Consider the following 27,327-nt stretch of genomic DNA (forward strand, 5'->3'; position numbering starts at 1 on the left):
ATGCAACTTCACCCGGGTCTAAACAGCTATAAAATCTGCAGAAATGAAGTGCTCATAGTAGTTTACCAGGTGAACATGAAATGGAGGTGGGGCCAAGGCTGAAGCCAGCTGCTCTGTGTGTGTGTGTGTGTGTGTGTGTGTGTGTGTGTGTGTGATGGGAAGGAGGACCCTGGGGCTTCTGGGAAGAGACATAAGACACAGAGCTCTGCTGCAGCTGGGGCTGCTCTCTTTCTGCCCGATCACTGGGGTGCAGGCTGTGGAGGTTTACGGCGGGACGTGGCTTTCTCTTAAATCGGGACTGCGGGCCAGGCCATGGGACATTGGGGAAATAGTGTTTCCTCTCTGGGCATTACGGTTCCCATTTGTACAGTAGGAATTAGATGGGTTAAGTTCCTTCCTACCAGGACAATCCTGCTGTTTGTGAACCCGGAGTAAGAGCCATGCTTGTCCCAACCAGTGACACATTGAGGCTTGAGGAGGGATCCCTGAGCAGGACACAGAAGGAGCTCCGGGTACAGACACTGCTTCATTGCTGTGGCCCAATCCATATAACTCACTACTAGGGACCAGTAACCCTTCGAGAGGCACTCAGCCCACCAGCCCCGGGTCCAGTCACCTGAGCCCACGGGTAGGACCACTGCCCCATCCAGCTGTCTCTGGGGCCAGCTGTGCACACGAGGCAACCCACGGGATGAAGGCTGATCCAACCCATCTGAGGTCTCAGGACCCTTTCAGACCGGCATGGACTGTCCCCATGCTCCCCTCATTCAGAAGCGAAGGCTTTGCTCAGAGCCCCTCACCCAGGCTGCAGGAGAAATTCCATTCTGGGCTCAGGAGAAATCACTCGGGCCAGAGGCCGTCAGCAACACGCAAGGAACACGAAGACACACGCAGAGAGTGAGAGCTGCCTCCGAGGGACATACTGAACGAGATCCTTCCACATTGTTTTCATTGTGGGCGCTTTTTTTAACTTAAAAAAAAAAAATCCAAACTAAACCATGTCCTTCCGGTGGGGAGACACACACACACACACACACACACACCCCACACCATATGTCATTTCAAAGACATGGCTCTCTTTTTAAGTTTCTGGGGAAGAAACTCTTAAGATTGAATTTTCTACGGCTCACCCCACCCCCTCTGAAGAAAACGCACATTTGTTTTTCATCCTACACGGAAAGACGGCCAGTCTGGGAAGCTGCGACGGTGGTGTGAGGGCTTTTATACCGAAACCCAGAATTTTTCTGTGCTGAGGTCTAAAAGCCAAGTGCTGCTCGGCTGGTGGTCCTGGGGGTGAAGGTTGTCTTGCGTCGGCAGTGTCCTTGGTCTAATGCAAGGGGGCAAAGAGGACCCTCCTCTGCGAGCCCGGCTCTAGTTGAAGCCCCATTAGTAGTGACTCTGGTGCATTTCTGCCAGTGAGGACGGGGCAGGTCAGCAGAGGGTTCAGACACAGAATCAGGAAAACTGGGTCATCGAAACATGACCGGGCAGCTGCACCAGCAGCTGGAGGAATTCTCCTTGGATGAAGTCATCTGTTGCTATATCACGGAGGTGCTGCCCTGAGGACTGAGCTCAGAGAGGGCCAGAGAGGCTGGCCCAGAGCTGGAGGGGCTGGAGAGGAGAAAGCAGCCATCTTCCAGAACAGACTGGATGTGTTAGGGGCCCCCAGCTCTCTGGACTGTCCACTCCCTAGGGATTAGCACGGTCTTCACTTACTGTGGTCATTTCCATTAAGACCACAGAGGCAGTTAGCTCGGAGAATGTGGGCCGGGCTACCCTGGGCCTGGGCCCAGGGAAGCAAAGGGTTTCTGTGAGAGGAGCTGCATTGCCCTGGCACTGACCGAGGGGAGGAGCCAGCAGGTGTCTCTGGAAGGAGGCCTGGTCCTAGCACAATGCAGGTCTGAGTTACAACGAGGGAGAAATGCATCTCAGTGCGGTCCCTGGGGCCCTGAGCGGGAGGCCAGGGGCCAAGGCAGGGTGTGAGTCCCCATATCTTGCTTGGGCAGCTGGCCCATGCCCCAAGGTCGCCGTGCTGGCCAGGGCTGTGGCTGCATCACAGACACTTGATGGGTCCCAAGTGGCCTCTAATAAGCCGAAATGGAAGCATTCCAATTTGGCATGGCTCTAGGGGGCCGAGAAAGGGCTTCCTGGCCTCCAAATTTCTCTTGCCCTGTGGAGGACTCTGCTTGGGATTCCCTGGGAAAGACTAACAGATCATGTTCCTTCTCTTTGTAATTCCTCGCATCTTGAGTAATACCCACTGGAACGGTTTCACTACTTTTCTTAAAAGCACACAGACCTTGGGAAGGTCATGGAAACAAACTCACACTAATGTGCAGATGATTTACCAGGTCACTTTCCCCTTAACGGAAGGAGCCAGGCAGGAAGAGACACCCCGTGTCTTTGGAGCAGGAAGGTGCTCATGTGGAGGAAAGCGAAATCGGCAGACGAGCAGGCTTGAAGTCCAGCACGGTGCACTTTACGCTCAGATTGAAAGCCGGATCACTCCAGAGCTGCACGTCAGTCAAATGACAGTCTCAAGGGGCAGGGCGGGGGGGGGGTGAAATGTCCCCGTGGCCTAAGGAGCTTGGGACACTAGGGCAAGAGGCACATGAGCCATAGATCCAGACGGTCTTGGGTGTGAGGCCTGGTTTTGTCATTTGCTAGCAAGTGACAGGCACCCTGGGCCTCAGTGTCTTCACCTGGAAAGTGGGAACAGCACCCACCCCGGCTGTCGCACAGCACGTCTGCGGAGTCTGGCACACTGCCAAAACTCAGTAAGCGGCCGTGCCCTCCCTCATCACTGTGAGTCTCAGCGGAGATGTGAACAAGGGCCACGATCCTTGCTGTAAGGGACACTGAGATGCACGAGGCAGGAACTCAGAAGCAGCATCCACTGTTCCACGTGCACTTCATGCAACTTGGCGCTCCCTGACTCACTGCGTTACGCAGGGGGGCCGGGCAGAAAGGATGGGTCATGGACTTCGGAGCACTGCAGGAAAGGTGTCCCACGTGTGGGTCCCTGCTGACTGCACCCCATTCCCACACGGGCCTTCTGTATGAGCCTCACAGTGGCTACTCCAAACCGCACTGTGCCCCACCGATTCTGTCCCTAGTGTCTGTGCCTGTGCTGGCAAAACGAAAACCAAAACCCAAACCAAAACAACAGGAGAGGGGACTTGCACGTGGGCTGACAAGTTCAGCGAACATCACTGGGAAATGTGCCTTGGGCTACGTCACCCTGTGCGGCAGCGGTAACGCAGCTCCTGGGAAGCCCAAAGCAGAGGACGGTGTGATCGCGTCCCAGGCAGGTGACATCTCCCATGTGCTGAAGGGCGGCGTTTCCAAGGACGGGTCCCCTTTGATGATGCAATTTTCGTAAACCAAACCCACCTCTCCCCTCTGGGAAGCCGGGGTGGGGGGGGGGCATTGATGGCTTGGACAAGCGAGCCTTCGGGGAGGTCCCTCGCATCGCAATAGAGGGAGGATGCTATTCGAGACTCCACTCTGAAGGCCAAACTTGGTCAGTTGAATTGTTTAACCCTTCAGCGAACAGGAATGGGAAAGACGCGCTACCAAATGAAAACTGGTAAATTGTGTGGGGAAGGGACGGTGTTCGGCACCTTTATTTTCTGTGCAGATGGCTCTGGAAGACTGGCCAGCCCTTCAGCAGATGCTGGGCACTAGCTCGCTGCCTGTCCGGGTATGATCTACATTTTAGCCAGTGAAGCTGGGCTCATCGCAAGGCCTCTGTGTTCTCTCCCGTTCCTGTGGAGACCCCAGGCCCACTTCTCAGGGATGCTGGAGCTAAAGGCTTCCCAGAAGATACCAGAAATGATGGCACCAACCCCGGAGAAGAGATGGAATGTTCCTTCTCTTAGCGGTGTGTGTTTGGCCTAGGGTTGCAGTTCAGACCCCTCTGTTCAGACCCCTCTGATGTGGCCTTGACCTGCACAGGTTTCAAGCCCCAGCGGGTGCAGCTCTTCAGCCTTCTCCAGAATCCCTAGGGAAGCTGCCCACCGCCCAGGGCAGGCTCTCAATCCTGCCCACCGCCCAGGGCAGCCCAGAGGATGGAGACGAAAGTTACGCTGGTGACCCACCAGCCCACCTAAGGTCCGCCCCACAAAGGCAGCGTAGGAGGACCCTGCCGGAGTGTTCCGGAGGCCCCAGAGAACAAGCACAATTCCTGCTATAGGGAGTGCACCCGAGGTACTCTGTGGGGGCCATCTGCAAAGCTGGGAGCTTGACCCCACGTGGTGCAGCAGTCTCCATGTGTGTCCTCGGAGCCGGGGACAGGAGATTTCTGTGACACCCAGAGCAGCCAGGACGCCTCCCTGGAGGAGGCGGTTTTGGAGCTGGGCCCTAGTGGCCAAGACTGGGGGAGCTGGGAGGAAGGGCGAGGAAGATGGGTTTCCCAGGCTCGGAGGCAGTGTGGACAGAGTCCAGAGGACTCCATCGTACCAGGGCACAGAGCTGTGCCAAACGCGAATCTTAGCCAAGGCATGCGACCTCTCCTGTGTATACAGGATTAGGAACGCCTCTTTCTGAGGTCCTCCCGGGGACTAAATGATGCGTTACACAGAACAAGAGGCACGCTATAGAGCTACCAGGTACCAACATGAGTGCTTCTCAGACCCAAGAATCACCTGTAGGGTTTGTTCAAATACCGTTGGGGGGGCTTCATCCCCAGAGCTCCGGCCTCAGAGGGGCTGGGAGGGCCTGAGAATCTGCATGTGTAACAAGTGCCCAGGTGCGGCTCACAAAGCTAGTCGGGGACCGCGCTTGAAAAACCACTGGCCTATGTTAACCTTTTACACCTCCAGAGTTCCCACTTGCACCGGCAAGTAAGAGGTTATTTCTCGTATCCGTGCCTGCTATGCATTGTACCAGCTGGTGAACATCCGCATGTGCAGAGGCCTAGAGTGACTGACGACTGAGACGGCCCTGCGTGTGATGGGCAAACCCCGGTGACCCCCATGCCGTCCCATTTACCAGCAGCGGCTGCAAAGGGCCTGAGCATCACGAGGGAGGCAGCCCGGCATCTGCTTTTCCACGCTGGGACAGTGAAGGTGCACGGGGGGCTGGGAGGGGCCACGGGACCTGGCACGCGTACGTCCCGGTCTTCGCTTGGGGTGGCCTCAGGTCACTTGGAAACTTGCACGGTTTCGAAGGCCAACCCTTCAGACATGTGGACTCAGATGGCCAAGTCCTCTCCCAGCGGGAACGAGGTAGCGGCCAAAGCCGCGGAGGTAGGGGGCCTGAAACTGTAGCCGAGTCCAGGGTGAAGCCTCATTCTCAGCGGCCGGGCAAGTCCACTTCCGGGACGTATGCAAACGGCGCTGTTATTCCCAATAATAAGAGCCGGGACAGGCTACTTGCAAGGGCCCCTCCTGATGCCCAGGCACCACCCCACAGGAAGCACTTAATAAGAATAATAATATCCTGAATGGCAGTCCACAGCATGCAATTAAAAAGCGGTTCTGTCTCACTGAGGGGGAAGGGGGGGGAAGAGTTAAAATGAGACAGGAAATTCCAACACCACAAGCTGGCTGGTGTCCGGCAGGCTGAGGCCCCACCGCTCACGCAGTCAGACCTGCCCCCACACAGAGCTTGACAGGATCCGGGCCCGGGCCGGACCCACCGGTGCACACCGCCCACCCCCGAGCTGCGGGCTGGCCTTTCCAAGAAGGTGTTGCTTGACAGAATGTGACAAAATAGCCGCTGGAAAGAGAGAGGGAAAGTGCTGGGCCAGGGCCAGGCCAGGCCACCCCACGCAGGGCAGTGCCCGGAGGCCGCTCTCAAGGGCGGGGTAGGTAGGTGCTAGGGGAGAGGCGCACTCCAAGGGCTGGCGGTGCGCTTGACCAAATGCCACGGGGCCCTCATGGCACGGGAGCCCGGGCTGTCATGGGATCTGGCCCCCCCTGCAACAGACTGAATGTTTATCCCCCTCACCCCCAAATTCATATGTGGAAATCCTAACGCCTGAGGTTGATGGTTTGGAGGTGGGGCCTGGGGGAGGTAATTAGGTCGTGAGGGTGGACCCCTCAGGAATGGGATTAGTGCCCTTAATTTTTTTTTCAATGTTGACTTATTTTTGAGAGAGAGTGAGCGCGTGGGAGTGGGGGAGTGGGGGAGGGGCACGGGAAGTCTCCAGAACTGTGAGAAGGAAAGGTATGTTGTTTAAGCCCCCAGGTCCCTGGCATTCTTGTTAGAGCCACTTGCACTGACGGAGACACCCCAGAGGGTGGCGGCAAAATGAGAGAACAGGCCACATGAGGCAGACAAAACCTGAGCCACAGCCCACAGCCCACACCGTGGCCAAGCCTGATCCCACCTCTGATTCACTTAACCTCCCTGTGCCTCGGTTTCCCCATCTGTACAACGAGGGCAGTGACAGGACCCACATCAGAGGAAGGCTGGGAAGCAGAAACAGGCTAACACATGTCCAGGGTATGTGCCGGGCTGGGCACCCAGCAGGTCCCCAAGAGTGCCCGCGTGGCCATCTCCACAGACCTCCTGTGCCTTCAGTAAGCGGTGGGGGGTTGGGGTGCTCCAGAGGTCCCTGGGGAAGAGCCCTGCCATCGCGGGGGTTGGGACGGATCGCCCACCTGTCGAGGTACACGAGTGGGGTCCCACATTAGAGACTCTCAGAACCAAAAGAGACCTCAGAGAAGGTTGAGCCTGATCAAGTTTGAAGACTGTCCCGGCCACAGAATCTGTTCCAAAGCAAGTAGTATGCAAGCCCCTAAGATCTACATTAGATTTGAGGCCCGGGAGACCACGGCTCAGAAAGTCTTCCCTGAAGACCTCTGAGGGACCCTCCAGAAAGCTCGGATCCAGCCCGGGGGGTTGGGGAAGAGAGTGACCCACAAGCTGGTGCCTGTGCCCCAGGACAGAGGTCAGCACTTCAGTGTGGACCCAACGCTGCTGCTCAGGTTCACCTGCACAGACATCCCCCTGGGTCTTGTCACCCTTCACAGACTCACCTGCCAACGAGCACCAGCAACCATGGGCTGGCAGCTTTCGTGTTGTCCTGTCGCTGCCTGAAAAGCCCACTTGTTATGGCGGGGGTGGGGGTGGGGGTGGCATTTAGCCTTCCGGGAAGGTGTCTGCACCACTCCTCTGCCTGGTCCCCAGGGGTCCCCAAGGTGTCACCTGCCACCTTGCTTCCTTCCCCACCATGTGGTTCCTCTTGTGCAGAGCTCTTGCAAAAGATTTCCCCAGCCCAGTGCTTCGCTGCTGCTTCTGGTCCTCCCGGGAGCATCGACAGAGCCTGTGGTCACTCCGCTGTGGTTCTCAAGGGACCCTGACTCAGTCTCCACCGGGCACTGGCATGGCGCTTTCCCAGGCTGGCTGAGGCACTCCTTTCTGAGTGCTCTCAGGCAGAGCCTGCTAAAGCCAGTCAATGAGATTCAAAACCGGGCGGCAGAATTTGCATTGAGAAGAGTGGTCAATCACCTCGGAGAACTGGGGCTCTACACTTCCTTCCTGTTGCATTTGACAGCTAATTACAAAATGCTTTCGTTCCTTCCCGAAGCAGGTCTCTTAAGGACCACTTCTCAGGAGCCCCCTGTCAGTATGGTCCCAGTGATTATATGTTACTCAAAGGGATTCTTTCCTTTAAGACAATCCCTACCACTGGTTTCTTCTCTAAGTGCCCTTCAAATGCAGTTCAGGTCAATAGACATAGGCAGCAGGGCACGTATGTTATTTTAAATTTTCTAGTAGCCACGTGGAAAAAAAACCCTAAAAAGATACAGGTGATGACGTTTAATAATACAACATCATTGACCTCAGTATATCCAAAATGTTATCGGGTCAATGTATAACCAATATGAAAATTATTAACAGGATGTTTGATATTCCTTTATTTTGTACTGCTTCCTCAAAATTGGTTGTGGGGTTTACATTTACAGCAATCTCAGTTCGAGCCAGCTACATTTGACATGTGTGGATAGCAGCTGCCTTATCACTGTTAAACTCTGTTTATACAGAATTCTAATCTAGGTTAAATAGAAGTCTTACTGATATATAAAATATGGTGAAGAGTGGCTTTCCAAAAGTCCTTCCTCATTTCTGAATCTTAGCAACCAATTAAGTTATTCTCCCTTCCTTCCTTCCTTCCTTCCCTTTCTCGTTCCTTCCCTTCCTTCCTTTCCTCTTTCCCTTCCTCCCTCCCTCCCTCCCTTCCTTCCTTCCTTCCTTGCTTCCTTCCCTTTCTCATTCCTTCACCTCCTTCCTTTCTTTCCTCTTTTCCTTCCTCCCTTCCTTCCTTCCTTCCTTCCTTCCTTCCTTCCCTTCCTTCCTTCCTTTCCTTTTTTCCTTCCTTCCTTCCTTCCTTCCTTCCTTCCTTCCTTCCTTCCCTTTCTCATTCCTTCCCCTCCTTCCTTCCTTTCCTTCCTTTCATCCCTCCTTCCCTCCTTCCTTCTATCCATTTAACTGATCCCAGGGTTGTCCTTCCACACCCCTGACCCATCAGGACAGAACAGAGCAGGGCAGCAGGCCCACGCTGAATTCCGCCCTGGATCGCTACGCCACTGCCTTCTCTGCAGGCTTGGGCAGGCATTCTCAAACAAGCCAGTGGGTGTGTGGACTCCCAAGACCTAACAAATAAGAGAGTCCCCCAGGAAGCAAAGCCCATGCAGGGTGTCAGGCGGGGCAGGACCAACCGTAGAAGACTTCCAGAAGCCTGGCTCCCTGGGCAGCACTGGCTCCATGCAGTTCTGGACCCAACTGACTCAACAGTGGTTCCAGCACAAGCCACCTCCCCCACCCCTCCTCATACTCCAGCCCATGGCTGCCCACTGCCTCTGCTGGAAACAGTAGTTCCCTGAACTGGGGACACTGGAGACCCACCCGGCAGGACTAGAGGCCAGTGCACACAAACCCTGGGAAAATCCGCTTCCCCTTATTTTGCTGGTGGAGAAACTGAGGTGCAGAAAACATGATCTCATGACAAGACCCAGAATCTTGTTTCCTAGAGTAAGACTATGTAAGACAAGGGAGAGAGAGAGAGAGAGAGAGAGAGAGAAACTCCAAAGGCTTCCTGGACATCAAAAAAAAAAACCCTCTTACAAAACAATATTTTGATGAGCTAAGTGTGTGAATTAAAAGCAGATGGAGTCTACTTCCTTTAAAATAAACAGGGTTTAAAATCTAGGGGCCAACTCCCACACGCAATGTGTCTCCGGGCCGGGGAAACCAGAGCTGCCCTTCCACAAACCCAAGGTGGGCTCATTCGTCCCATGCAAGGTGCTGGGGGGCAATGGCCCTGCTCTGTGTGTCCAGTGCCATCCCAGCAACGGGGACCCAGAGGAGGGATGTGACTGCCTGACAGGCGGCCCCCAGGCTCTGCCACGGCCTGCAGAGTGGAGTGCAAAGCCCAGCCTAGCCCTAGCACTCTCCTGATCCTGCCCCACGCACTGCCCCCCTGGGTCAGACGGATGGCCTTGCAGCCCTAGAGCATTACTGGCGCTCGCCCTGCCTGGAGAGAGAGATCGGAGCCACAGGTGTGTGACAGACGAGGGACGAGCACGTGGGACCCGGTAAGGAGGCGTTCCAGAGCCGACAAACTCCAGGAGACACAGGGCCGTATTTCCACTTCGTTGGCGACCTTTCCAAACACGGATGCAACCCCCAAGACAGGAGGGGTATTTCACGCAGCAGCTTTTAAGTGCCGCCCGGGGATCCGTAAAGTTGGAGGCAAGTGGGGGAGGGCCCTGCGGGAGGCGGGGGGGGGGGGGGTTATCTGTTTTCCCCAGCTGTGTTCCTGGTGCCTGCTAATAACCCCCATGGATCATCCTGCCTGGCTTGGAAAACGTGCTGACTGGCGTTAAAAATGGGCCCCTTTCCTGCCCGTGGCTCAGTGCCCCCACAGCACATGCCGGATGCTCATTGTTAGCATGCTGCAGGTGTAATTAGGGCCGTCACGATGGCAAAGGGCCCACCCTGGGTCCCCAAGAGCGATTGCAGTTCAGAAAAAGCACCCACCTGGTTTTGTACTGATTAATGACGGGCCCCACTAATAGCCCTGCTTAACACACGAGTTTGTCAAGATTAAGTAATTGCCTTAAACAAAAAGTGTATTATCTTTAAGGCCCCGCTGATGAATGACTGGTGCCGGGAAATGGGGTGATGGATGTCCGTGACTCCCTGCCACCATCCCTCCCCCATTTGCATAAATTAAAACGCAGCCCTTGATTAGGACGAGAAGCCCCAGCAAACCTCGGCAAACCCTGCCAAGGGATGGGGTGGCTGAGGGTCCTACACTCACCCTGCCTCAGGCCTCTGGCCACCGGGAGACCCCAAACTGAGTGTCAGCATGACAAACTTCTGGGAGGGGCAGAGAGGCCTGGCCAAGGGTGACCAGATGCCCCTTGGGGGCTGAGGTCGGGACGGGGGAGCTGGATGCAAAAACCCCAGGGTAGGAAAGCTGCAGAGATCATCCCGAGGACCCCCCTGAGGGAAGGGGACGGACAGACCCATGTACGACTAGACTGGTCCTTGTGCACACCCCATGTGAAGAAGCTGTTGCTGTCATTAAATCACGAGCGATTGCATAAAGCTTTGCCGCTCACGGGGTTGTGGGACCAGCCGGCGGCCTGGGACGAGCTGGGATCCCCATGCGCACGAGCTAACAGCAGCCCCGCCACATATGGATGTGTGTATTTGTGTGCCCCTGAGCATCAGGTCCCCAGATTTGGGGCCATGAAATCCATGTGCTTTTTCCAGGGCTCTTGAATGTTTCATACTCTTTCCTTCCACACGGCACTTTGAAAGAGACGATTCACAGGAACGGGCAGAGCCTTGTGCAGACGGAGCCTACAGAGGTGGGCTGGCCGGCATAGTGACCCCTGGAAGGGCCGCTGGGGAGGGAGAGCAGAACTTAAAGTAGGGGCTGCTAGGGCCACATTTGGGAAGGGGCCGGTAGGGCCCAGCCAGTCTGGGAGCATCAGGTGGGCTCCCTGAGTCTGGGAGGTGCCTCCCAGGGGATCTCCGTGTGGGACCTTCATCACCAAGCCAGTCAAAAGGTGGAGGGTGCATTTATTCCCAAGAAAGAACGACATCGATCGTGCCGCAATCCTCTGGCTTCTGGTGACTCAAGGGACCAGAGCTGGGGGACCCTCGCAGCCACTCGGTTGGGGGTTAGACCTTCAGCTCAAGCCACGGACAACAGTGCACCCTCGTTTCCTGCAACGGGTCAGAGACGCACCTTAAGGGCAGAGGAGGAGGGTAACTTTGGCACACATCTGAAACTTTCATCTGCCTGCATCTCGCTTCTGCAGACAGTCTGTCCCACCAGCCATAAGCCACGCAGTGCCCTACCCAGTAACTGATTCCCCTTCCTTTCCGGGCAAAATAAGATTCCCAAACCAAGCCACCCACCCTGAATCTCCCTCCGGGCTGGAGCGGCACTAGCCAGAGCCAGGAGCTGTTCCCATAACATTGGTTTCCCCCAAACCGCGGCTTCAGGGCAGATGCCAAGCATGGCCCGTGAGTGGGGAGGGGTATGGGGCCAGATCTGGGTGGGGGAGCCTTCCCTCCCTGAAAGCAGCCACGGCGCCTTCTTTCGCCTTCTAGATGGGCCACAGGGCCCTCCTGCCCCACAGTTCTGGAACATGTGGAGTCTGAACCCAGGGCCCTGGCTTCCTTTCCCTTTTCCAGGTTCTGGGAGGGACCCTCAGTGAACAACGTACGGAACACACGCATGCAGGATGGAGCAGACCAAATGCTCCAAAGATAAGGGCCCTGACACGCAGGGACTCTGGAAGGTGTTCCCACAGCACTGCCAACTGGAAGGACGTTGGAACATCACTTCCTTGTTCTACCCAAGTGCGCATGGACGAGTCGCCCTGAAACCCACGTCCGTGCTCCGTGTTCAGGCTGGCCCTGGGCACCCCTGCTCCCATGCCCAGCCCCGCTCAGGCTGAAGCCACGCAGAAACTGAGAGGACAGGCCACGAGACCAGAGCCTGAAGGGCCACCCTCATCGCTGACCAACGTCCCGGTATGATCAGCCTCTGCTCACCTCACAGTGCCGTTGGGGCGGGTGTAAGGACCTGTGTGGGGTCCCATGTGAATACGAGCTTGCTGTCCAAGCCAGCCGTCTAGCTGCCCCCAACCCGAGAGCACAAAGGAAGAACAATAAATGCCCACGAGGGCGCCAACCTCTACGTCTGTATTGTTCCCATAGTAATAACACTGTGCTCAACATTCCAGTGGTAAAAACTCGAACAGTATCTTTTTTTTTTTTTTTTTTTTTTTAATTTTAGAGGTAGGGGGCTGGGGGGAGAACTGCAGAGAGAGAGAGAGAGAGAGAGAGAGAGAGAGGAGAGAGAGAATGAACCCTATGCAGGCTCCCTGCTTGGTGCAAGCCTGACACGGACCTCGATCCCACGACCCTGGGATCATGACCCGAGCCGAAACTGAGTCGGACTGAGCCACCTAGGTGCCCCAAGAGTAACTATGGACTGACATAAAATGACAGGCATTTTTTGAGTGCTTATGTCAGGCCTAACTCTGTGCTCTTGATATTCATGTTTATTTACACTTCATATCAACCATGTGTGTGTGTGTGTGTGTGTCGGGGGTGGGGGACACCATCCCTACACCACTCTACAGATGAGAAAACTGGGACTCCAAGTGTATGCAACTCGTTCAAGATCCCACAGCGAGTACCCGGCAAGGAAGGCTTTGAACCCTTGCCTGTGATTCTAGAGTCTGAGGCTTAACCGCCTTCCCGGCCTGCCTATCTGTGACGACTGCTTTCTTATTACAGTGTAGCTGGCTGGAAAAGTGGAGACCCAGAAGTCCCTGGCCACAGAAAACACATTCTCCGTGGTTCTACGTAAGTCAGTGCCATTCCCCGTGGTTCTACGTAAGCTGCGCTCCCACCCAAGAGAGGCCACTTCTGCTCGGAGGTGTTAGGGGTCACCAGGCTCCCAGTTCTGTCTTCTCCATCGGAGAGCCCATGCCTTCAGGGACGGGGCCCAGGTCCTGCTCTGGAGATGCGGGAAGGAAAGTACCCCGTTCCTGGTCTCAAGGATCTCTCAGCCACCAGGAGACACACAGGTCAACAGGGGAGGACCAGGAAGGCATAGAAGGTTTCCGGATGGGACCAGGATGGGGTGATTGGCCAACTAAGTGAAGGGGATCAAAAGGTTATAAAATAAATAAGTCACAGGGGACGAAAAGTACAGCCCAGGGGACACAGTCAATAATACGGTCACAATGTATGGCGACACGACACTTACTGTGGTGAGTCACGATGTATGTAATGGTCCAACCACTATGTTGTATGCCTGAAACTAATGTAATATTGTATGTCAACTGTACTTCAATCAAAAAAGAGAAACAGCGGGAGCGCCAAAGCCCTGACCTAGCTCCCGCTGCGAGGGGCTGAGCAGGCAGGCGGCTCTGCCCGCGGTGAGCACAGGGTGCCTTCTCAGAGAGAAGCAGCAGCCCTCCTCTGGACACGGCCCCGTCCAGGCCGATGGTGAGCTCGGTAAGTGACCAGAGCCCAGGAGAGGGCAGCGGGCAGGAGGAGCTGGGTACTCACCACTTGGGTAGAAACTTGGACCAGTACAGGGGTGCCGCCCCCTCCCTCATCAGTCCCTGGGGACCTCAGTGAGGCAGCCAGCACCTAATTCACAAGCATCCAGTGTGTTCAGCTCTCTGTTGGGTCTCAAGTGGAATAAAAGGGGCCACAGAAGCCTGGGCCTAACCTGAAAACCTGTGTTCCTACCAAAGAGCCTTCCAGAAGCAGGCAGGAAACCTTTTCTGTGGCCTGAACCCAAGCCCAGGTGTACGAGCAGCCACAGTGCGAAAGACAGAGGCCTGCCCAGATTAGCCTCGACCTCGGGCAGCGATCCGGCTCCCGGAGTGAGAACTCATTCCAGACTCTGGGTGTCCTGAAAGAGGACAGTTCTGGGCTCCTAATCCTGATTCTGCCCCTTACTAGCCGTGTGACCCTGGGGAAGTCAGACAACCTCTCTGAGCCTCAGTTTCCTTCTATGTAACCTCCTTCCCTCATAGGGTCACTGGGAGCAGCCAGTGAGATCATACAAACGTAACCTCGTGCCCTGGCTCGCTGTCAGCACCCCTGCCTTCACGTAAGCTGCACTCCCACCCTCCAAGTTGGCGGCTAGAGGATGCACAAGGGACAGGCCCCCACTGCTTAAACTGGGGGTGGGGTGCCGCCGGGAGAACCCGCACTTTCCCCACTGGCAGCAGGCCGGGTTTGAGATTCCCCTCCCCTTCTTCTTTCCTTCCCTCCTCCCTCCTCCTCCGCAGGAACTAAGAGCCCCCTTTTACAGCCCCTCATGCAGGCCCCGGGGGAGCCCGACGCTGGCAGAAACGACTGCTAATACTTCCAGGCACATTTACTGAAACCTTTTGACACGGGGGATATTTTTATGAGATAAGTGCCCTGTGTCGGTATCAGCTGGCAAGTTTCATTACTCACATTTCTGTCCTGCAAAAAGCCTTTTTCAATCACTGTCCATGGCAACGATAAACTTTAATGGCTGAGGGAAAGTCTGCAGCCCAGACGCTCCCGTCCTTCTACCTCCCTGCCCCGGGCCGCCAGCTGACCTCTCTCCTCTCCCCATGGGGCCAGAGGTCCGGGCAGAAGCCAGATGCAAGGGGTGCATGACCCCCACTCCCCAAACCCCCTATTCCTTAACCTCAGAGGATCACAGGCCTCGGAAGCATATTAGAAACGGCAGGGAATTAAAAGGCCAATGCCCAGCCCAGCTCTGACCATCGGAGACAGAATCTCTGAGGTGGGCTCCAGGACATTAGCGTTTTTAAAAGCCACCCCCCCCCCCCACTGGGGGTTCCACTGGGAAGGAGGTGTGGAGAACAGCAGCCCTTCCTCTGGGAAGGCGGGTCCTGGGTCACAGCCCAATCTTCCCTCGGCAGCCACCCCACTGCTCACACACGCTCCCACGGACACCAGGTCCTGCACCCAGGAGGACCCAGGCAGACGTGCGTCTATTGGATGGTCAAAGAACCCAACCCAGAAGTCATGAGGACCCACACAAGGCCAGGAACCCACATGCCCTCGGAGCCCAGGTCCCGCCCTTTCCATCTGAGCGAGTCCTGTTTGAATGAGCATCTGGACGGAAGAATGGTCCGGGGCTGGCATGCAGCAGGCAGAGGTTAGTGTTCGAGGGATGAAGAAGAACGAGTAAATGAACGAAGGAACAAATGGCTTCTACCTACAGGAAACGCGTCCCACCACCTCAGTGTCCTACAGGCAAGGATGCTGTTTGGTGTCCCTGAAACGCTCACTTTCCAGAAGATCCTAGCACATTCCAGAGCTCAAGGCAGGCGGGGCCTCCATCCATCCTCCTGGTCACTTGTGGCACCACTAGCAGAGCTGAGCCCACTGTCCGTGGCTGTCCTCACAGGATGAACTTGCCTCTAGGACCGAGGGGAGCTGAGGAGGGCGGCTTTCCCCCTCCTCACCTCCCAGCAGCCTCCCCAACCTCACCTCCCAGCAGCCCTGCACACACAGTGCTCTCCCCAACCTCACCTCCCAGCAGCCCTGCACACACACCTGCCTCGGGGGTCCCTGACTTCCCTGGCCCCCGGGAGAGTCCCCAGACTTTTGTTTCCCCAGGAGCATCCCCCACGAGGCCTCTCTCACAGAGTCTTTTGTCATAAGCCCTCTGGGTCCTTTGGGACAAGGAAGCGAAGCGTGGGATCGATGGGCAGAGCAGCCAGAGGCAGGGAGTGCTGAGGGTCGTGGGGTCCTGGAAGGCTCATCTTCATTTGGCCATTACTGCCAGCTCTGTCCGAGTGTGGGGGGCAGGTTTCTGTGCACCTCGAGTGTGGACAGAGACTCTGTCATACCCCTTATAGTGCCTGCTGCAGTAAAGGAGACCAGGCACGAAACAAAGGACCACCAAGGGCCAAGTCCGACCCTGAGGCTGGCTTCATTCTTCTCACATATCCTCAGCCAACCTGTCTTTTCGGGATGTGCCAAAGTCACAGGTTCTAGGGCGGAAGGCTCTGGGGACAGTGTGTCAGAAGTGAGGTCCCAGCTGTCTCAGGGAGGCCCCGGAGGGAGCAGGTCACCAGCACTCAGCACCCACTACCAAGAGCCCGGTGAACAGTAGAAACAAACTACCTGGATTGCCTTTTTAAACCCAACCCAACCCTGAATAGTTCCCCTCTGGCTGTCTGGCCTCAGATGCTGCCATGAAGAACGGGCTTCAATAAATCCTTCCTCTGTACCCATTTTTTTTGAATGCCATTGCCTCCCATGCCTCAGCTTGAACCATTCATTACACACAGAGTCTCAAAATGAACAACCTCTGGGGCGCCTGGTTGGCTCAGTCGGTTGTGCATCCGACTTCCGCTCAGGTCATGATCTCGCGGTTTATGAGTTCCAGGCCCACATTGGGCTCTCTGCTGTCAGCGCAGAGCCTGCTTCGGATCCTCTGTCCCCTTCTCTCTCTGCCCCTCCCCTGCTCACTCTCTCTGTCTTTCTCAAAATAAATAAATGAACTTTTAAAAAGGAAAAGAAATGAACCACTTCAGCCGCTTCCAAATATACTCAACAAGCTCCACCTGTCTTCCCCCATCCATCAAGACAACAAGACACATTTCTCCCTGAGAGAGGCAAAAAAACAAAGCACAAACACAAACAAGGCCCACCCAGCACTGGGGACCAATGAGGCATTTCCTCTGAAATGCATGCGTGCCATAGATTGCTGAGGGTGAACTCCAACCTCCGACGAGGTGGGAACCAGATGCCAGGAACTGGAGGCACACAGCATCCTACCGCCACTGCCCTTCGCCAAGAGAGACCCGGGGTGGGTGGCACAGACCCTGGGGCGTGGGGGTGGGGGGCTCCGGCTAATGTCATAGCCCGGGTTCATGGCACCAGCTCGAATCTCCATTTTAGCCATCGCCTGGGACAAGAAATGAGGGCCTCCTGACAGCCCAAGAGACACATCGTGCCTTCTAGCCGTCACTCCTTCCTGATTTTGCATACCCTCTGAAGGCCGGCTTAAGCTCTAATTCTTCCTCAAAGCCTTCCTCGAATACTCAAGCCTGATGGAACCGTGTCCTCTCCCACTTAGGGACTCGGCAGTCCTGCAAAGATACAGCCCTCGATCACAGAGTGACAACGGCGATTAACCAGCGCTACTCCTAACCAGACCGTGGGCTTTTCTTATACATCACGTGTTTTCTCAGCAAGCGCTCCATAACCAAGTTTAAAAGGCTGCAGTGGTATGCTGATAAATGTTGGCCACCAAGTCTCGGGCGGAGGCCGGAGTCCTGGCTTATAGCATTTGCCAATTTCCATGGTGTAAATGCTCTCACTGCGGCTGATTTCAAGCTACCAATGAGCGATCACTGAACCTGGCTCTGGGAGATGTGGAGAATGGCTCCCAAGAGCTGGAGTGAGCAGATTCTGGCCAGAAACTGCCAGATTGGGCCTCCACAATCCCCGGTGCTTCCTTAAGCATGGGGATTCTTTTTTTTGGGGGGGGGGGGGACAAAAAGTCTTGATTTCCTGAAAGTTAAATTATACCATTTTCCATCTAAAAAAATTAGCAAGAGAACTCCACATTGCCAGAAGGGGCATTGCGAGGCACCCTATCGGAAATAACTGTTAGAGATAATTTGGTTATACACCTCACGAATCCCCCTTGGACTCTGTGATCTAACTTTTTGATCTATTCCAGGGTAAACACCTACTGGTAAGGAACACTGGGGCTGAGGTGTAATCACAACAGAACTTGTAGGCAGAAATGACGAGAGGCGATCTAAAAGTTCAACAAGGGAGAAGTGGTTATGTTAAGTCTAAGGTCAACCTTCAAGAGGATACTGCAAGGATTTTATCAGAACTGATAAGAAAAGGGCTTGCTCGCTATGGATGCCGCCTTCCTGAGGTCGGGTCCCACGCGCACTGTCTTTCTATGTGCAGGCTCTGCTCTCCTCGTGCTCACCTGGGGTCTCGCTGGGCACTGAGGACGTGGGGACCCTCCCCAGTGGACGCGGCCTCTCCACCAGAGGCCTGAAATAATGGGTTGGCCAAACAGATGGGATAAATCAATGCCAAGGACGCTGTCACCCTGGGCAATCCCGCACCATTCAATTTTCATGTGAATTTAGCAGCTCTGCATGGTTTTTAAGAACCCAATTGTATCCTGACACTTTTTAAATGATGCCTCTTTACATCCGGCCGTAATTTATCTTTTACTTAGCAGCAGCTCTCCTTCTATAACCATTTGGGGGAAAGAAAAAAAAAAAAAAAAACCACTGACTTCACTTAATTTACAATAGTCCACACTCAGTAAAACACGGATGACAGAGCTTTGCCAAATGCGAATTTCATGTCAGCAGCTCATTTTGGTAAAGCGTCAAGTGGCTTTATTTTGAAAGAAAATACACATTTAAAAAATGTTTACAGATTTGAGTGGGGGGTGAGGGTAAAAAGTGTGTGGGTGTGTGAGAAAGGAGCCGTGCTGGTACAAAGCCCCAAAGCTAAGGTTTGTACCCATCAGGCAAAAAGGCTATGTGTTCCCTTTTAACCTAAAAAAAAAAAAAAAAAATACAAATAATTTTGAATTTGTGAAAAGTCCAAAGGCTGCTGGGTCTTTCCTCATCCCGCTGAGGGAAGGCACGATGCTGAACCTGAACTGGGGAGCAGCAGACGTGGGGACCTCCTCCACCAGCCTGAGCAAACCGCCCCATGGGGCCGACTTCCACGTTTTTGAAACAGCAACTGTTGTCACACATGTGCCTTGGCTATTTCGCACCTGGGGGGCTGTGAGAGTAAAAGGCAGTCGGGGGAAGGACAGCAAATAATGTTTATCCAGAGCCTCGAAGGAAACAGGCTTTGTCCCCCATCTTGTTTAAGCCATGCAACCCTCAGGGGGCCAGGTTTATTGTTCCTACTGCACAGAGGGGAAACTGAGGCAGCGAGTGCTCAGTTCCTGAGCCCAAGGTCACCCAGGTAGTTGGTAAATTGCTTTTAGACTTCATGAAAACATGACAACTAGGTTCACCAAACAGAAGTGACTTTCAGATCTGGAGATTGCCTGTCCTGGGTTTTGCTACTCAAAGGGCTGCCCAAGCACCAGAGGCCTTGGCATCACCTGGTGCGTGTTTAGAACGAAGCGTCCTGGGCCTGCTCCAACTTATAGATTCAGAAGCTGGATTTAAGCCAGATCCTGGGGCGATTAGTTTGAGGAGCCCTGGTTGAAGGGATATATTCTGTTAAAGAAGCAATGAGAACAGGCTTCCCAGTGACAGACGCTAAGGTGCTGGAGAGCCACGGCACACACTCCCACAAAGGGCCACTGTCCCCTCACAGAGCCACTTACAATTTACTGCAGGCCCACACCTGGGCTGGACACCAGTAAGAAAAACAGCCTTCATTTGTACTCACTGTGCAGACCTCATCTCTAAAGCATATTTTCATCCAGTACCTCATGTAACCCTCCCGGCAGCCACAAGAGAGAGGCCAGATGGGAGGCCTGATGGGTCTAGGCCCGGCCTGAGCATTAAGCGAGTCCTCGGGCTGCAAGCGCCCAGCCGCCCGGCTCACACAATCGCCCTCAGTTCAACTGCAAGAGGTTCCCACAGCCAGTGAGGCCTTCCAGGCCTTCCAGGCCCCGGGCAGGGGAGATGATCCCGCGCTGGCCCAGCCAGAGGCACGCTCGGGGGGCTGTCCTTCCACAGCTGCAGCCTGGTGAGATGTGTGTGTGTGTGTGTGTGTGTGTGTGTGTGTGTGTGTGAGACATACACACACAGACACAGAACACATGTCCAAAAAAGGAAACCCTCAGGAGCAAAGGCCTAAAGTGAGAAGCGTGTTCTCCCTCCTCTCCTACGGGGTTTGCTTCTATATTACAGGGATCTGCAAAACCCATCTCCCACCGAGACGCCGGCTTGTAAAACTCCAATGCACAAATGAGGCCCAGCTGCAGTCCTGCTCCCCGTGAGCCCAAGGAGGGAGCTGTCCTGGCAGGGTGCAGGAGGCCTGCCGTCTGGAAGGGGTCCCAGCTAAGGCCCCTGGGTTTGGCGGAGAGGTGTAAATGTGAGAGCGGCCAGGCATCCTGTGCCTGCGGGAGGGAAGAGAGCAGCCCTGGACCTTCTCACGCAGACCCTTCAGTTCATCCTGTGTCTGGAGGTGCCAGGAGCTGACGACGGTCTGGCTCTGGGTTTAAAAAAGTGCTGCACGGGCATACCTGCGTGCATTGGCCCGCTGGCTTCCTCCCTCATCGCGGGCTAGGGAAAGACCCAGCTATGCCAACCGGTAGCTGTGTCGTCTGACCCAAATGACTTTACCTCTCTGAGCCTCAGTTTCCTCACCTAAAACTGGTAGGAACAATTCCTATCACCCAGGCCAGGGGTGGGTGGTGATAAAACGAAGCTCTCTATGTAAAGTGTGGAGCCCACAGTGGATGCCCCATAAATGTTCATTTCCCTTCCCTAAAGCCGGGCTCTGGGCTCCACGCTGGGGAGAGAAAGACAAACACAGCACCGTTAAGAGCAAATAGGCGAATGTACGCCCCCGAGTTAGGGCAGCCCTCGCTCACACCATTTGCATTGACTTCTGCGAGTGCTCCAATTTTCAAAGCTTGATATTTATTTAGATATTTATTTTTCACTGTAAATGCAACATATGTTTACAGAGATATTTATTTTTCTCTGCACACACAGCAAATGTCTGGGGAAAACAGAATCCCAAACTCACAGGGCTGGAATGATTTTTTTTTTATGACAATCATTTTGTTTGTTTAAATTTTTTTTTTTTAATGTTTATTTATTTTTGAGACAGAGAGAGACAGAGCATGCACAGGGGAGAAGCAGAGAGAGAGGGAGACACAGAATCTGAAACAGGCTCCAGGCTCTGAGCTGTCAGCACAGAGCCCGAAGCGGGGCTCGAACTCACACACTGCGAGATCATGACCTGAGCCGAAGTCGGACGCTTAACCGACCGAGCCACCCAGGCGCCCCCATTTTGTTTGTTTAAATCTACCATAGCGGTGCATAATGGCACTGCGTTTTACTGTAATTTGGAAAGGGGGGAGCGTGGACGGGAACCACATCACACAACAACAGTAAGACAAGACAGCAGGTAAAGGGATCCTCCCTGGGAAAACAATACTGCATTTACTCCTCTGAAGGGTGGAAGCTGCAAAGGGGAATTTCCCAAAGCCTAGGACCGAAACCAGTCTAACTGGACAGGACCATGATGCCAATCGCAAAACAAAATGCCACCCCTACCGCCAGCTGAAATTGGGGTGGAAATTGCTGGATGATTTCATGAAATGAAAAAAGTGAAAAAAGTCTCAATTTTAGACCCTAAAGAGATGACCGAGTTATGTATGTATAGGAACAAAGATATTAACCGTTCAACCCAAAAGATTATCAGTCAAACCCACTCATGGTACTGACCCCTGTCAGCACGGGGGCTGAGTACTGAGGCTCCCAGATGTCATCTGCCTAACTGAGATCACAGATGTTAATGGCAAAGCCTAAGATAGCAAATTCCCCCTTGTTCTTTGTTTTGTTTGTTTTTTCCCACATGGAGAGAGTTATGCAATGTGTGAGTGTCTGAACAGGTGATATACAGAGTCCTTAGGATTTTAGGCCAGGGAAGACTTTCTGCGGACAAGGGAAGCCAGCACCTTTTGATCAAGAAAGGCTCACAAAATCCCAAGCGGGTGTCTTCTACAAGAAGACTGGAAATCCAATAGAAACTCTCCCTCCTGAAATCCTGTGCCCACAGTTTGGATGCCTCCTAACACAAATAGTATTTTGACTGGCCTTATTATACTTTTATTTTTATTTAAAAAAATTTTTAATGTTTATTTACTTTTGAGAGAGACAGAAAGACAGAGCGTGAGCAAGGGAGGGGCATAGAGAGAGAAACAAAACCTAAAGCAGGCTCCAGGCTCTGAGCTGTCAGCACAGAGCCTGATGCGGGGCTCAAACTCACAAACCGCGAGATCATGACCAGAGCCGAAGTCAGACGCTTAACCGACTGAGCCACCCAGGTGCCCCAACCTTATTATATTTTTAAACTGTACTGTTACCTCTTCTGAGGAAATGTGGAAGCATTCGGGTTTCTCAGCATGGAAAGGCAAAGCTGAGAGAAGACGTGGTCCCCTAAACCCATGAGGAACCTGGACAGAATCTTCAAAGGCGCAGAGCCCACACCACTTCTGGACAGAGAGACAGATTCTGGACCCAAAAGGTGAAGCCCTATTTCCCCTCCCAGGGAATAAACTCAGGGAGTTCCCCCCCCCCACCCCCGCCCGAGGCTGGTATAGACAAAGTCAGGAAGTCTGGAGGTATTTGTATTGTATTGACACACAGTGGGGTATATCGATGGGAGAGGGGTTCGTGGGGAGAGCACCCATATTTGGGGTAACCTAAAGGGGAGAGTCTTATTCTCTCAGAGCATTTCTGGGGCCTCTGCCCATAGGAAGCTCTCTCCCACCTCCTGTCCCCCCTCCCCTCAATCACTCACACAGGCTCCTGGGATAGAAGGGCGTGCACCTTCCTCCCCAGCCCCTGCCCCCTACAAACACTGCCCCCCACTTCGACTTGTTAATTTTTATGTTATGATCCCCTTTTACTTTACTCTGATCTCCTATTAAACTGCATGCATTTTTGGAGTCTGCCTCTAGAACCATATAGGATAAAAATGAATAAAGAAACCTCACCAAGGGTTCATTCTTGGTGACTCTTGAGTCATTGATACCCAAGCTGGAGACTCCTTAAGAAAGAGAGAAAAAGGAATGAGGCTTCAAAGGAGGTGTGCCGTTATGAATTTCAAAGGAAGCAGAAACCCGTTAACACTCCCATCTGTACAACAGAATGCCAATTGTTGGTGGTACAATTTTTCGCTGCAAACTTGGACTGCTGAAACCACGGCACTGGCATCACCTGCCTTTAGAGTTTTACTCTTGGTCTTTGGAAGAAAGGCCACCGCCCTTGTGTCTCTCTAAATATATACCCCACTCCAATGTGGTTGCCCTGGCTACCGCTTGCGTGGCTAACGTTTACGTGTCAAGACTCTCCTCCTCTCCCTGTGCCCTGCCGGACCTAACCCATCTCGGGTAGGGAAGGCATGCCCCCTCTGGGTTCCCTCTGGACCCCGACAGCCTCTGACGCGATGGCCCTGTGACTTCCTATAGACCTCCCCCCCCCCCCCCCCCCCCCCCGTGAACCTCAGCTCCCTGAGGTCTGGGACTGCGTCTGGCATGGCAGTGAAGGCTGCCTCCAGGCAGTCCTCAGGAGGGGACAGAACGGGAGGGTGGGGAGGAGGAAGGCAGCCAGGGAGGGAGAAATCTTAGCCACACCCAGTGCTGAGAGGTGCACTGACCAATGAGGCAGGCAAGAACCACTTCATCTAGACTTGGGGAAGGAGAGATGGGGACAGGAAAAATTAAACACCGTCACTCTTAGCTTGCTGGGAACCACACCCCTGAAAGCTGCACACAGTTCACCCTCCTGGCATTCGCTTGTGTGCACTCCCTGATCGCTGCCTCCTCATCTGTACAAAGGGACAGAAGAGTGGCATCTGTCCCACGGGGAGGTGACAAGAGAGAATGAGTGATAAGGATTTCAGAGCCCTATGCCAATATTGAGAGTCAGAGTCAGAAAATGTAAGCAGCCAGCGGGGGAGCAAATCTCTCATTTTATCTATTTATGGAAAGATTTTATTTTTAAGAAATCTCTACATCCAACGTGGGGCTTGAACCCTGAGACCGACTCACATGCTCTTCCAACTGAGCCAGTCAGGTGCCACCCCCTGACCCTCCCTTTAAAAAGAGGAAAGGAAGGGGTGACTGGGGAAGATTCCTGGTAGAAGCAGGTCCCCATCTCCCAGACCCACCCGCTTCCATGAGGCCCGTCCTCTCTCGTGGAACTTGGGGGGCTTCGTATTCTTATTGGTCATGTGCTCACCCCAATTCTGAAAAGAAAATGCTTAACCTCCCCATTATCCCTCCTAACACTGCACTGTTCCTTCCACATATTCATTCAGAGCCCAGTCCAAGCAAAAACTTCTCTGCTCCACATTTACAGCCAAGTTTGCAATTTTCTTTTTCTGTTTTTTGTTTGTTTTGTTGTTGTTGGTTTTTTTTTTTTTTTTTTTTTTCTTTTGGTCTTTGTTGGGTTTTTCTTCCTTGTTTCCCAGGGGGTGAGAACTGTGAGCATCACAGCAGAGGGAGCTAGGGCCAGCATGGGGTGGGGGTGGGAGTTCATGGACTTACGGCCAAAGCCGAAGCTAGGGAGCCCCTTCCCTCACTGTCGGCCACGTCCTCAGGGCGGTGCCCGTTGAGGCACCAGAAGGGATCAGAATGTACGAGACGGAACAGAGTAGGAGCTTCTGAGAGCTAGAGGTTGGAGTCCTGCAGGGCACAGTTAAAACCCAGCCTCTGTGTCAACGCGGCAGTCATGAGGGCCCCTGGAAACTCTCCTTTCGAAAGGGGGCCGGCACCTGCCACCAATACTGCAGTAAAAAATAAAACCAGTGAATTTTGCATTCGAAAGGGGCCCAGATTTGGGAGACAGGCAAATGCTTGGGAAAAATCAGGAAGGCTCGAGCATAAAACTCACGCTTTTTCCAGCAAGTTGGGTTTTCAGATGAGTGGTATAAAAAGAAGGGAAACACGAATGAGTACCCCAAACTCAACGCAAGCCACCACAAAGCCCGGGGAGGACCCCAGCCACGGCTTTCAAGACTTCTGTCCCCACAATGGGCCTCCTTCGGGCCTCAGCCTTCCCGGGTGATTAACATGCAGCGGGCTGCGGAGGAATGTGAATGTATTCGGCAGGGGAGGCTGAGAGGTGCAGGGGGTCAGGTGGCTCATCGTTAAATCACACTGCTGTCAGCCCACACAATTCCTCTTCCCTCAGGCTCGGCCATTACTCGGGTTTATGCAAAATAAACAGCTTTGCTAAATATTCCCCCAGACGGGTCCCACAAAGGCCCGGGCTAAGGAGGCAGAATGCACCCACAGACCCAGAAAACTGTCTGCCTCCTTGTTCAACGGCCCGGCCAGGGAGTTTGGCTGTCTCCTGTCCGTCTTTTCTTAGTCTGCTTCAAGCTTTCCTTTTTTTCTGTTTGGTTGGTTTTGTGTTTAGCTTTTCTTTCTGTTTTGGCAATTCCTCCCAAGACACTGCCATGAATACTGTTAACTTATTCTTGTCTGGCTCTGACTCACTCCCTTTACTTTCTTAAGCTACGTAAGACTTACAATTCCCACTTTTCTATAGGGGAACTGAGCCATGAGAAATCTCTTATAAACGCTCCCAGAAAGGAACCAGTTCTCAGAAGATCCTTCAAGATAGGCTCGGAGGCGGGGGTGGGGTGGGCTGTGGGCGCCCAGCAAGAATCCTAATTGTCCCAGCGCCACACACATGCCCCAGGTGGGGGAAGGGAGCCAAGGGGCAGGGCCTCCTGGATTTTGAAAACAACTCCCCCTCTCTTGGGGAGCTGGGTTTGGTTACTCACCTGGAGCCCACCCTTGCCCCCCTCTTCCTGTCCATCAGCAAGAACAGAAACTAGAAAAGAACCAGGAAATAGAAGCCCCCACCAGCTAGAGCCACTCAGCCTTCCTCCAAACAACTCAGGGAGAGCCTGGGCTACCGAAATCTCTCAAATTACCGCTCCAAGACATCTTTGTTAGAAAACTAGTGACTACGTGTGTCGGGGGGCAGCGTCTTGGCTAGGCAGGGGGTCATCGTCCTCACTTTGCACATGAGGAGACTGAGGCACGGGAGGTAGGTCTGCTCCACTGTCAGTGGTGGTCTATCTCATCTGACTTCAAGTTCATGGTTTCTGCCAGGGAAGTGGCATCAACCCCCACTGGTCTGGGTGTTCCAGAAGCAGACTGGGAGACAAGGATGTGAGTGCAAGGGGTTTATTTTGGAGGTGACAGGCCCCCTGTAGGGCACCAGGGACAAGCAAGGGAAGGAGGCTAGCCAGGGCCATCAGCACACTCCCCACCACTTTGGGCAAGTGGGCTTAACACTGCAGGGACACTCTGGGAGCCACTGCACACCCAACCGAGGGGCGAGGGAGCTGGGATATTAATACACTAATTCTGCAATAGCCATTTGTTAAGCAGGGTTGTCAATCTGGGGTGTTAACTTCCTGGGACCCTGGCCTGCCGCCGGGGCAACAGCAAAAGAAAGGCCTCATGCACAGACATGAGGGTGCCAGGACCCACTGAGGTGGTCGGGAGGTGGCAGTGGGCACAGGGCACGTGGTCTTCCACAGCAAACACTGATGGCACCTAGTTGGCAGACCAGCACCAGAACTCTCCCCTTGCTAAGGCCCCTTTCTAAAATTGTGTGGCATAGACCAAGCTTTATGCACCCACGTTCCTGAGGGGCAAATAGAGGCCTATACTCTGCCTACAGTCCCCCAAGACTTTCCGGATTCCCCTGCCCAGCAAAACCAATGCTGAATGGACCATGTGGTTCCACAGCCCAGACCTCAGCCCTTCCAGACCCCGGGAGGGGGTGGGTGGGTGGTGGCTCTAACCCACCATCTTCAGAAACGTCTCCTGAAATAAACTTCTCCCTGGTGACCCAGGAGAACCATCAAGAAGTCAAAACAAGGAAAAGGCACCCTTGTGACTTGAGTAAAGAGACCAAATCTTCCCTTCCCTCCCTTTCTTTTAACTCTCACATGGGGGTGGGGGTGGGAAGGGGACAACAGGACAATACTTTTATCTATTTTTTTTTTTTTTTGAGACAGAGAGAGAGAGAGAGAGAGGGAGCAGGGGAGGCACAGAAAGAGAAGGAGACAGAGGATCCAAAGGGGCCTCTGCGCTGACAGCAGAGAGCCTGATGCGGGGCTTGAACGCAAGCACTGTGAGATCACGACCTGAGCCAAAGTCAGACGCTTCACCGACTGAGCCACCCAGGCGCCCCAACAGGACACGACTTTAAGTGAACATCGATTCAGTGTTCTGTTAAGTAGCCCAAGGAGGTGACACAGCAAACACTAATGCAGGGTCAGGAGGGGAGGGGGCTTCACCCACCGTGCTTCGGTAGGGGCTGCTGCTGGTCACACATGGGGTGGGGGGGGGTGCGGTGGAAAGAGGGCTCTCTATCCCAGGACACTTGACAGTCCAGTTTCCCCCAAATGCCCCAGGTCTCCATCCTCAGCACGTGCGGACAGCCTCATGGGGAAAGCCGCTTTCTGCTACCTTCCAAGTGGAGTCGGGGTGCACGGGGGAGGGGCCGGTCACAAGGAGAGAGAAAGGAGCAGTGCTCTCCTGGTCAGGACAGCAGGTGTGGCCCTGCACTCCAGCGATGCGAGCCAGCTCCCCAT

General features: G+C 54.0%; 1 protein-coding gene and 1 long non-coding RNA gene across 5 annotated transcripts in view; one reads left to right on the forward strand and one right to left on the reverse strand.

Annotated features, from left to right (window-relative positions):
* GLI2 (GLI family zinc finger 2) overlaps window positions 1-27,327 on the reverse strand; it is a 257,356-nt gene that overhangs the window by 66,421 nt on the left and 163,608 nt on the right. Inside the window, exon 1 of one of the 4 annotated variants that reach the window (XM_045479496.1) lies at window positions 19,411-19,874. The exons of the other annotated variants lie outside the window; for them this stretch is intronic. Coding sequence (XP_045335452.1) covers window position 19,411 — 1 coding nt within the window. The 5' untranslated portion in view covers window positions 19,412-19,874. Of the gene's footprint in view, window positions 1-19,410; window positions 19,875-27,327 lie in introns of those variants that run through there. 4 annotated transcript variants of the gene reach the window in all.
* On the forward strand, window positions 8,858-12,172 carry LOC123598787. The gene is made up of 2 exons (XR_006712783.1): window positions 8,858-9,545; window positions 11,665-12,172. It is a non-coding gene; the product is annotated as an uncharacterized LOC123598787 (long non-coding RNA).

This window comes from Leopardus geoffroyi, chromosome C1 (genome assembly GCF_018350155.1).
Source record: "Leopardus geoffroyi isolate Oge1 chromosome C1, O.geoffroyi_Oge1_pat1.0, whole genome shotgun sequence".
Classification (NCBI taxonomy): domain Eukaryota; kingdom Metazoa; phylum Chordata; class Mammalia; order Carnivora; family Felidae; genus Leopardus; species Leopardus geoffroyi.